The sequence below is a fragment of the Lasioglossum baleicum genome, chromosome 6 (genome assembly GCF_051020765.1).
Source record: "Lasioglossum baleicum chromosome 6, iyLasBale1, whole genome shotgun sequence".
Lineage (NCBI taxonomy): Eukaryota > Metazoa > Arthropoda > Insecta > Hymenoptera > Halictidae > Lasioglossum > Lasioglossum baleicum.
The window spans coordinates 10,469,830-10,481,994 of record NC_134934.1 but is presented as its reverse complement, the minus strand read 5'-3'; the positions used below and the strand labels follow the sequence as shown (position 1 = coordinate 10,481,994).

Sequence of the window (12,165 nt, the reverse complement as noted above, 5' to 3'; positions counted from 1 at the left end):
TCGGCCGGTGACTCACCGCGAGAGAATCGCGTTACGTCGGTGGGAACGCGTAAAAACTGTTCATCGATCCCAGGAATTATTTCGAATCGGACGCGTCCGCGATTGATCACGCTCTCGAGACACGGCTTTTATCATCGAACGATTCCACGGCATTCCGGGCGACTTAAGCTGGGATTTTCTAAACGCGTCATACCGCCCCGCGTTATGCGATTTATATTCCGTTTGACTGATCGCATGCGCTCGCATCGTTACGAAGAATGGAGCTTAAATCGCGAAACGCAGCGGTGTGACGCGTTTCGGAAATACCAGCTTTAGGGTACGAGTACTACATACATTGGAGATGAGATACCAGGGAGCGGCGCTTATGATAATCAACTGCTAAGCGTAACTCTACTCGCCGTTTCAACGGGAACGCTCTCACGATTAAAGTGTAGATTCTATTTCGCTCTGTTCGCTAGTATCGCGGTTCATTAAGGTGGAATCTCCTAAGCGCGTCTGGACACAGCATTTTGCGATCCATACTCCATTTGCCGTGACTTCCTGCTGTGCGTCTGGATGCACTTAGGTGAATTAACTCTTAGGAGCATAAGCTAAACCCTTGTGTAGTCAACCGCAATGTGTAGATCGTTTAAAACCTTTCTGTACTCAACATTTTTGTACAAATTCTCATTGAAATCTACAAATTGATATATTAGCAAGTGAATGGACATCCAGAGAAATTGTGCAAGATTTTTGGGAAGAACATTAACAAATACACAAGGGATAAGAGATACATATCCCACCTTTGCTTGTCGGTTAACAATGTGTAGATCATCTAAAACCTTTCTGTATTCAACATGTTTGTACAAATTCTCATTATAAGACTATATTAGCAAGTGAATGGACATTCAGAGAAATTGTGTAAGATTTTTCGGAAGAACATTAACAAATACACAAGGGACAAGAGATATCCCACCTTTGCTTGTTGGTTAACAATGTGTAGATCATCTAAAACCTTTCTGTATTCAACATGTTTGTACAAATTCTCACTGTAAGACTATATTAGCGAGCGAATGGACATTCAGAGAGATTTTTCCGAAGAACATTACCAAATACACAAGGGACAAGAGATATCCCACCTCCGCTGGTCGGTTAATTGCCTGGCGCGGGGCGGCGAGTGCTCCGCGACGAACTCTCGACGAGACGAGACCGTCTGTGCCCGCGAAGATCGATGAAAGAGTTCGACAACCTGGCGACGCTTTCGAAAGACGCCTCTCTCGAGGCCAACGATATTTTATTGGGTCGATGCCACGGACGGCTCGCCGAAAAGCCCGTGAAAGCGTCCCGTTGTCCAACTTCCGTTTTAGGATCTCGCGAATTTCGTTTTCTCGGGGAGTCGGCCAAGACCGGGGCCGCGGCCATCTGTTCCGAGCCGTTGGGAACGAAGGACGGAGTGAAAAGCTTCGATCGGTTGGGCTGGAGCATGCTGCGCGGGCGCTCTAGCACCCGTTTCTCGAACCAATGGTCGTCTTTTTTTCGGCGAGCGTAACTGGCCTCGTTCGACGCGACAAGCGTAGTACGTCATCCTGTTCTAAACGCGTCGGCGAAATCTATTCTCACGTACGATTTCGCGCGCGCGTTCGTCGCTCTGCCGGACACTCGACGAACACGCGCGCTTGGCCGTTGTACTCTCGAGACAGAAGAGCGACAACAGATATCCCCCGCTGCTCTCTCTCTCCGTTCCTGTTAAACAGCTGTTCGCGATTTTGTCTTTTCCAGCCAACACAATGTCCGTGGACAAGGAGGAATTGGTACAGCGCGCGAAGCTCGCCGAACAGGCGGAAAGGTACGATGATATGGCAGCCGCGATGAAGGCGGTCACCGAAACGGGAGTCGAGTTGTCGAACGAAGAGAGGAATCTGCTGTCGGTAGCGTACAAGAATGTCGTCGGCGCGAGACGTAGCTCGTGGCGAGTAATATCCTCCATCGAGCAAAAGACCGAGGGATCCGAGCGCAAACAGCAGATGGCCAAGGAGTACCGGGAAAAGGTTGAAAAGGAGCTACGCGAGATCTGTTACGACGTATTGGTAAGAACTATCATCCCCTCACCACCCCATTCCGATCATTCTTTCCATTTCAAACTCCGAATCTCCCTACTGGGATAAGTCCAACCGGTGCACAGTGTGTCCAAACGGCGAAATCGTGGTCAAAACCTCATAACTCATTTCAATCTGGACAGAAATTGGTACATGGGGGGTATTTGGGGTCGCTGATTACGAATCTGATCTTAAAGGTTTAAAAAACAAAATGGCGAATCCAATATGGAGGACGTGTACAGGGTCATCCGTTTTTAAACGGCCAAACGTTAACCAGCTGTACAGGACCCCAAATGGAACAACTTTTACCCCTATCACTTTTTTTGTTTCGGCCTTGATTTCCAGATAATTGCAAAAAACCATCATTTTCTGAGTTTACATAAAATTAAATATCTCAGGACTCCAATGATGAATCTTGATGGTTTTTCCTTTGTTTAGTTTAAAATAAGTAGGGGCATCTTTTTTTATTAAATAAACTTTTTTGTATGACCTTCGGATTAAAAAAAAAGCGATAGGGGTAAAAGTTGTTCCATTTGGGGTCCTCTACAGCTGGTTAACGTTTGGCCGTTTAAAAACGGATGACCCTGTATGTAGATGTGTTCAAAAACTAAAATTATGAGCCAAAAAATTGCAATTTCCTGCTAAATGTCACAATATGTGGCTCAAAATGTCATTTTGAGAAACATTTCCTAATTTTGAACACCTGTCTCTCGGCACCTATTGGGTAAAAAAATACGTTGGAGCATGGATATTTGAAGGAAATTTAATACTCTTTTCAAAAATGAAAAGAAAAAGTTCGTAGGACCCATAGTTTTTGAGTTATAGGCGAAATACCAAAAACCAAAAATCGTGGTTTTTTCCCCTCCCCAAGTTAGCACAGGGTCCTCGAGGTCGAAAAAACTCAGATTCGACTCCCCAAAGTACGCCCAAATGACGTGCCAAAATTTCATTAAGTTCGGAATACTTTCCAGGTAAAAGTACGTGGCGACTGGACTATATCCCCACCGAAAAGTTCATTTTCGAGGTTTTGACCACGATTTCGCCGTTTGGACACACTGTGCGCGATGGCAGGACGATCACAAAAGTCTGGATCCGTTTCCGCCGAAACGGCTGATCGTTTCGACAGAAGTCTTTAACGAGTGACACAGTCACCGTAGCGAGCTTATTAATAAACTTAAATGAACGATTCATGCCGTTCAACGCGAGCGGGCCGGCTTCCTTTTCAAAGGACCGCTGCCAACGCTCGCGAGATACACGCAGCTCGAATGCGGTTTTTCATGTCTTGAAGGTCATTAACCTCTGCTTGGCACACATGGGGAGGTGTGTGCCCCATTTCGTCGACACAATGCAGTCTTTCAACTCATTCTTTGCCTCGAAGTCGACGCGTTCTATGTCAAGAAGAAAATACAGCAAACGGATCGAGTCTTTTCAGAAGCTAGACCGCGGATTTATTTGAAACCTGATAGGGGAAAGTTGTTGTTATCATTTTCGCCCGTGTTTGCCTAAAGATCCGCAGTCTAGTGATCGTCCTGCAAGGGACGCTGTTGTAGCCTGAACACAGGCGGAATTGCACGGTTCCCGGGTGTTGCCGGCTTGTCTCGTCTTACCGTAACCTGCGATCTCTTTCCGAATCGCGTTCGCGTATTCGAAGAGCTGGAAGGCAGTGCGGAGATCGGCCTCCGGCTTGAATTTCACGCGGGTCAATTACCAGCGCGCTTTACCGGCTCGTCTTACGAGCGCGCCCATCTCTGCTCGTTCCTTTTCGTTCAGCGAACGCGAATTCCAAGTCGAACGCGCGACAAAAGCACTTCGGGAAGCGAACGCGTTCTTTATTTACTCGGAGAGACACGACGAGACTGCGTTCGCGCGTCGATCCTGATCCTCGTGGTCTTTCGTTGCGTACGAACAGCGGCGAACAGCGTATCGCGCGAGCAACGGTTCGAATGTCCGGAAATAGACGGGAAGCGGAAGAGGAAACGACACGCCTGCGTCGAGCAGCTACGCTTGGATATATCGCGACGCGTGTTTCGAACGTTCCAACACCGTAAATCTCCACCTGTTCGAGAGCACGACTACTTCGAAACCGTTGCTGATTGCGTCGTTGATGTTGTAGGAACTCCTCGATAAGTACCTGATCCCCAAGGCTAGCAGTGCCGAGAGCAAAGTATTCTACCTCAAGATGAAGGGCGACTACTACAGGTATCTCGCAGAAGTCGCCACTGGAGAAACCAGACACGGTACGCATCTTTCCAATTCTTTTCGATGAATACTCCAGATGATTGTTTGTTTCGCGGAAACGTAAAACGTGAAGACATATTCGAAGTTCATTCCGTACGAGAGCACGTACGTTTTCTAACGTTCGTCTAATCGATTTTTTGGAAAAGAAGCAGCGCGCGTTCCATGTCGCTCCGGAATCGGTGATTCGTGGAAGACGCGCGTTTACCTGTCCCCGAGAATGTTGCACGAGGTCGACGCGCTTCTTTCTTGGGTCGCAAAGGTGCACGATACTTTTGTCGTACCTGCGCGCCCCGTGAAAGAAGAAGCACAGCTGCAACGGCAGCTGTTCGGCCCGAAGGCGTCTCGGTCGCATTGTCGAGTCTAAATGGATTTGGAAAATTCCGTGATGCTCGCTACGCCCGGATACCTGCAGCTTCCGCCTGGAATGCTAACGGTGTCACGGGGATTCGAACGAACGTTTTTCCGAAAATCGTGCGCCCGGAGAATACAATGGACGAAATTTCTATGAGAACACTACTATTTTGAACGAAAAAGTTAAGTATTTTTGATAATATGATTAAAAGGAGGCTAGAAAATAATTGAGGAATATAAAAAAGCAGAAATCAATATTCTAAATTCGAAAAAACTGCTTTATTTTTGTTACGAACGAAATATTACAACTTAATGTACGTAAGTATAACGAAATTTCATTTTTCCGAAGTTTTGAGTGTTTTTCATTTTTCACAACCATAGTTTGCAACCAAAAAATCCGAAAAAATTCTACAAAATGCGTCTTAAGACCCGACACGTGCCACATCTTTTTCAGAATTTTAGAAAACATCCGAGAGCGGGAAATGAGCGGAGAAGCGCGAAATCTAATTTACCCTATAACTACCCTCACGGGCAAGTTAGAGGGCTGAAATTTTACTCAGATGGGTTTTCATCGGTCAGCTTTCGAATGGTTCAAGAGCCATTGAAAAACCTCTAAGGGCAGTTTTGACCATCTTAATCGGCAATTATTTTTATTTACAACACCGAGAACTTTTGAATTTGTTTACATGCGCTACTTTACGGTAATAATACATTGGTGTTCCAAGGCTTTCACACTATGCTATCGTAAATTTACCGAACAAATGAGCTTTTGACAGTAAATTACGATGTTCTTATAGAAATTTCGTCCACTGTATCAATAGCCTTCGTTTCGCCCGGTGGATTTTCGCGTCGATCGTGTACAGTCGGTCTATTCGACGGTAGAGACGATAATTTTTTGATAATCGAATTTTCCACGTACTGTGTACGCATCTGCAGCCGTGGTAGACGACAGCCAGAAGGCATACCAGGATGCGTTTGAAATCAGCAAGTCAAAGATGCAGCCTACTCATCCGATCAGGCTAGGTCTCGCCCTCAACTTCTCCGTTTTCTATTACGAGATCCTCAACTCACCAGACAAGGCCTGTCAGCTGGCAAAACAGGTACAATTTAACGGAGATTGATGCGTCGAGAGGATGCAAAAGGATACGCGATGGTGGCGGTGATGATGATGAGGATGATGGTGGTAAACGCTCTGCAGTGGAGGCAAAAATATAGTGCTCTCGGGTCACAACGGTGGAGCACATGCTTTGTTTTCGTTTCGCAGAGATTAGCAGCACCTGTCTTTTCTTTCCAGACTCGAATCTCAATGTGTCCTTATGACGAGTAATGTAGCGCTGGTTAATTTGGATTATCCGTTTGCATTGCAGCGGTTGTCGAGGACTCGCAGAAGGCGTACCAAGAAGCTTTCGACATAGCGAAGTCGAAAATGCAGCCGACACACCCGATCAGGCTCGGTCTTGCTCTGAATTTCTCCGTTTTTTACTATGAAATTATTAATTCTCCGGCCAGGGCTTGCCACCTGGCCAAACAGGTTAGAGTTTGGTTACGCGGAGATTTTAACGTTTTGCCTGAGTTTTTTTTCTTCCGATAACCGAGAGAACCACATAACAACCGAGAACGATTCTACGTGCAGACAACCGTTGCACCGAACGGTCCTCTAACCCAAACCAAAAACGAATTAACATTTGTTGCGTGGTGTGACTATTACGATAATATGCCTCCACTGTGATTGTATGTATAGACTGAGGATTTTATGCGTTACGAGAAAAGTGGGCACGCTCAATTTAAAGCAGTGATGAACTGGATAATCGTGTTATAACTAGTTTTTATTATAATTGAGATGTAGAGACGTTTTATTTCGCATAAAGATCCACAGTCTGATATATATGTGTATGTATGATAGTCTCCTTTTGCATCGCTCTTGTTTCCTCGCGTTGCAAACTTTTCTCTCCGCTTTTTGCATGAGATTGATTACACTGTCCAACAAATTTCGACTTCTTTTATGTTCCCTAATTACTGTTTTGGGTCCTTCTTATAGAGTTCTTGCGCTGATTCCGGAGTCTGTTCTTAATTTTGTTCCTAGACGCACAGTTTTTGAGGAACATGGCTAGTTTTCGACTTTAAACAGATATTGTGATGTTATTATAAAAGATATTGAATTGTTCTTTGCAGCAAAAGATTCTGTAGACTTTCCCGAATACAGTGATGTCCAATGTTAATACATTATGGTTGTTTAAACGTGTTTAAACAATGATTATAGACTGAGAATACAATATTCCTTCAAACTAGTGGGTTACCAAATGATTTCATAAGTTGTGTTTACAAAAATCGATTTCTTGCAAAATCCTGAGGTCGTAGACAAATTTTGAAACCAGATTTGCAATCAGCATGGAAAAATCTACGGGAAATGATGTGTCGCATGGTGAAAAACTATTTTTCCGCGCGTGGTATTGGAAAAACCACAATTTCCTTGAAATTGTGCAAGTTTAACGAGTTCTTTCAAGGTTAAAAAACGTTTGTACCACAATCTCCATAATTATCTCATATTCTGCAAAGTTTCAGCTTTCGAAATAAAAATTTTCGAATAAAAAATTTTTTATTTGCCTCCTGTGTCTTGCAATCAACGCGAACATTTCTTATTTTGCATGAAGATTCGCAGTCTAGTAATTAGGGAACACATTTGGTGTTGGACAGTGTTATTCGCTTGGTCTCGAAAGAGTGATGACGTGTGTTCGAGTGGTGCGTTACACCTAGTTGACATGTGGTAACGAGGTTTTGTTGAACCGTTGCAGGCGTTCGATGACGCGATCGCGGAGTTGGACACACTTAACGAAGACAGCTACAAAGATTCCACGCTCATCATGCAACTTCTCCGCGACAACCTCACCCTTTGGACCAGTGACACGCAGGGTGAGCCGGACGAACAACAGGAGGGTGGCGACAACTAACCTTCCTAAGCTTAAGTCCTTTCTAAACCTAATAAGAACATCCTATTCTCTATCGTCCCCCCGTCCCTCGAAGTGCTCACCAATCCATCCACCTGAGATCGATTTATCCATTTACCTGTCTCCTCTTTCGTCCCTCGCGTACCACCTCGTTTCCTCTTCTTCCTTCCTGCCTTGCCCCACGCCTCCTTGCCTCCCTACCCCCTCCGCCTTCCTCCCGACTATGTCCTGTCTCTCGTTTTCCCTTCCTTTTCATTTTCCCATGTCCTTCTCATCGATCGACCCTCCCTTTCTCTCTTACTTGTCTACCTACCTACCTGTCCATCTTCTTATTTCCCTTCCTACCTTTCTTCCTGTCACAGTCGTGAGACCATCGACCCGAGAAACCCCTTCCTCCCTTGATTTTCCTCCCCTCGAACACCTTCAGTACATCTTTGTCCTAAACGCGACCGCACACTGCTGCCGACGCCACCGCCACAGCTGTTACGCCCGGTTCGACACCTCGAACACGGAGGATCCCCGCGTTCTCGACCGTCTTCTCTCCTCGGTCTCCAATCGAGGAAGAGGGATGGGATGTAAGAGAGTGTGTGTGTGAGCGAGAGAGAGAGAGAGAGAGAGCGTGTACACCTATGGGTGTACGTGAAAATGGGAGAGAGAGATAAAGAGAGAGATTTGTATGGGAGATAAAAAAAAGAGAGGCAGAGAGAAAGAGTGTGTGTGCGTGTGTGTGGGAGAGAGAACGATCGCGTTTGAAAGCCAACGCCGTTCTAGAGTCGCTCGTGTGTTGTCTGCGTACGATAATTCACGATGGAAGAAAACGGTCGAGCCGCGCGAGAATCGTCCAATTTCGAGCGCAAAATTTCTCCGGAAAAGAAAAACAGTATACCGACTCGTGTTTGTACGGAAGAATAGGAAGGAGCAAATTGTGGATGGAACAGAGGAATGGACAGGAAGAGTATTATTGTTTCGCAAACTTTGTCTCGTCGTACGACAGCTTGTTCGGATGCGGTGAAAATTGTTCTAAAAGTAAACTAGAGAGCGATAGAGACAGATAAACGAACCGGAAACTTACGCGGAGACTTTTAAAACAATCGAGAAAACAATGCGAAAATCGAACGGTAGCGTTTGATGCCGCCGTTCGCCGCGCGTCGGTACGAGACATGGGATGCGAAGAATATTAAAAAAAACCGCGGGACACACCACTGTCACTCCCAGATCTGCTCACTGTTTACCATCTGAATAAGAGCGCTGTCCGACGAACACACGGCCGGGGAGACCCTCCCGCGCAAGCTGCTTCCTCTTCCAACCGTTCCCCTTTCGCGCGGAGCATAGAACGTAAACGTAACATAACATGTATCACTTGTACTCTGTTGTGCGTGTATTACTGTCCGACCTGTCCGTGGAAAACCGCGCGACGACGACAAAGAGAGACGGCCTCGACGGTGACGCGCCTAACCGTGCCTCCGCCGGCCAGAGGAAAATGGAACTGGAGCGAGACAAAACGAGATTGATAAGAGAAAGTTTCCCGCGAAACATAATGGGCGTGTATCGGTTCGACCCGCTGTCGAGGACGCGTGCATAGCTTCTTTCGGGGTCGCGCGGTTTCCTCGTTGAACGAGAGAACCAGAGAATGAGAAAAAAAACGCGAATGCGAACGGGAGCAGGAGGGCTCTTTTCCCGTCGTAGACGGCGGAGCACGCTCGTTCGGACAGCGTTCGCTCTAACAAATATTTCGCTGAAACGAAAAGAAAAAAGAAACAGACGTTCAAGAAGAAACGAAGACAAAGGGAAAAAAAGCACGCATGAAAACTAACTACATTATATCCAGTTGTCATTAAATTAAATTTCACATTGTCTAGCAAGTACGATATTATTATACGAAGGGAAGAACGTAGGAGGAGAAAGGAGAGTAAAAATACATTAAGTTATTAAGTTCCAAAAAAAAACAACAACATCGCTGGTGAATTACTTTTTACATACGATATATACTTTCTTTCTCATTTCTTTCAATGTGTGTATTTTACCGTGCACGCTCTCTTCCGTTATTATTCGAACCGTTGTTGCGTTGCGTTTTGACAAAAAGAAAGAACGGGTGGAATATTTTACGTTTCCCTTATGCTTTGTCGAAAACACATCGTTCGGAAACCGTCGACACGCTCGATTTTCTTTTACACGGACACGATTTACCGGACACGCGTGTAATCGTTGTGTTAAGGTTGCGTCGTCGTGGATTATCGCGATCGCGTATAATCACGCTCCGCTACACCGAGGTGAGTGAACCGGTCGTGATTTCTCTCGAATACTTTTCTGTCCTCCTCGCGTTACGGCCGTCCGTTTCCAAATGCACGAACATACATAAAATATCGAAGAGGAAAGGGAACACTGCTTTTGCGTTCTTTCGAGCAACCGAATTCTCTTTACGCACGACGATCTCTTCGACCAATTCTTCCTTACTCTCTCGTACACACCTCGTTTGCTCGGATCTTTTTCGTTTACCTTGGCTTTCTCCGGGACACCAGTCGTCGTTTTTGTCTATCTCTCTTTCTTTCTATCGTTTCTCCGCTTGTCCCTTCCCGTGTATGTGTTTAAATCGCGCCCACGCTCTCGCGCACATATGCGTAACGTCCGAGAAACAATCAGGACCAACCAACGACGATCAAAATCCCGTCGGCCGTACCGGAAGAGAACGAACGGGAACGCGACGAATCCAAAGGATCGTCTTTTCTCGAATTCTCTTTGCGACGGTACGCGTATATATGCGCGGTGCGCGTTCATTCCGTGGCCATGATCGATCTCGTGGAAATTGTCGATAAAAACTCTCGAGTGCTCGTTGTTTTACATGATTCTCATCGATTGTACGTGGATCGCCTGACGGGCACGTGCGTCGCGTTTGAACGACAACACGTTCCTGAATTCGAACTTCGTGGAGGAAACGACACGCCACACTTATTTAACGCTATTTTTGCGTTTTCGTTTCAATGTAATCGTTGTGATATATCGAAAAAAGGAACTTCTTCCGGTTTCTCGGGGAGAAAAAAAAAGAAACTGATTGTAAAGAAACAAAGTAAAAGAGAGAACGAAAAAAAAAACACAAGAAAAGAAGGTTGTTCAGAGACGCGTAAAAAGGTGGATCCAATTGCCTCGACCGAAACCTCGAAAAAAGAAAAGAAAAGCAAAGGACGAGCGTAACCCATTTTTCGATAATGGAAATATATAAGAACCCGACGATATATAAATTAACATTCGACGCGTCCGAATGCAGCGGATACATTCGGTCCAGGGGCGGATTGATATGTATATATGTACGAACTAATTGCTTCTAATTATTTGAGGGCCGTGAAAAGTCATTTTTACGTTTTTACATATAAATTCTATGTGAGAAACGTTAGCTTTCTCCGACTAAATAAAAAAAACTATTAAAGACAGACGATTCCGATTGTTTTTATGTTATATATGTACACACACAAACACGTATACACCTACACGAAAGCATACAGGTACACATGCAGAGAGACAGAGACACTACACACACCAGTCGACTCCACTTCTTTTTCTACTACGACATATATACAAAATAAACGAAAATGATGAAACAGTTTCTCTCCACGTTTTCATTTTGCTTTGTCGTGTTTCGCTGCTACTCTGTTTCCGATCGTTGGTCAAGAATAAATCGGCTCCGAGGTCCTTGGAGATCCACCGTCCGCCTCTGGTTCGGTTCACGTTTCATCCTTGTGTCGTTGCTAGAAACACATCGATCGACTCGTGTCGCACAAAAATCTCTTCGCCTCGTGCGGCATTCTATAACGTTTAAGCATGTATGTGTAACATACGCGAAAGCTCTCTCGCGCCTACATACTTTCCCACAAGAGACAAGACAAAGAACACACACACCGAATACCATAAATGTGTACCACACAACAATATACATAAACCCACAATGGCAAAACAAGTAACGATTATCGATATTAAAAAAAAAAAACGTGTGTGTGTGTGGGGATAAACGTGTCCCGACGTAAAAAAACTATACGTTCGATGTGTCCATGTTTCTCTGTCGTATCGCGAACGAAAAAGCCAACCAAAAAAGCGAATGAGACGATGTTGGATGCTAAATGATAATATGAGATGGCGACGATGATGATAAACGAGAACGACTCGCGCGGGACTTTGGAGCGAAATAGATTGTTGCCGAGGGGTAGTAGTCGTGAAAATGATATCGCGGACACTCGCCGACTGTCCGATTACCGATGCAAGAGAGACCAAACGAGTGAGAATGAAACGACGAAGGGCTGCGAGAATAGATCCTCGAGAGAGAGAGAGCGAGAGAGAGAGAGAGTTTTTGAAATGATCATAGGGATGGGCCGGCTGAGCGGGACCGGGTACCTTTTGCGTGCAGAGTCTCTCCTTTGTCGGAGAACTACGGTCGTAGTTTTCTCGACAGCTCTACTCGACTCGTTCCAGTTTCTACGACGAATGGTCTCGTTTTCGCGCAGCAGGTCCAAAAACGATTGTATTTATACGATCCCCATCGTATTCTCGCTGAATCAAATATCTCTATT

General features: G+C 45.4%; 1 protein-coding gene across 3 annotated transcripts in view; it reads left to right on the top strand.

The window, feature by feature from the left end:
• Nucleotides 1-11,204, top strand: part of 14-3-3zeta (tyrosine 3-monooxygenase/tryptophan 5-monooxygenase activation protein zeta) — a 30,145-nt gene extending 18,941 nt beyond the window's left edge. For 2 of the 3 annotated variants that reach the window (XM_076426533.1, XM_076426532.1), the window contains exons 2-5: nt 1,759-2,066; nt 4,189-4,312; nt 5,601-5,764; nt 7,457-11,204. In XM_076426533.1, coding sequence (XP_076282648.1) covers nt 1,767-2,066; nt 4,189-4,312; nt 5,601-5,764; nt 7,457-7,612 — 744 coding nt within the window. In that variant the 5' untranslated portion in view covers nt 1,759-1,766 and the 3' untranslated portion in view covers nt 7,613-11,204. Of the gene's footprint in view, nt 1-1,758; nt 2,067-4,188; nt 4,313-5,600; nt 5,765-6,031; nt 6,196-7,456 lie in introns of all 3 variants that reach the window. The other variant, XM_076426534.1, reaches the window with a different exon arrangement.
• Nucleotides 11,205-12,165: the final 961 nt, after the last annotated feature.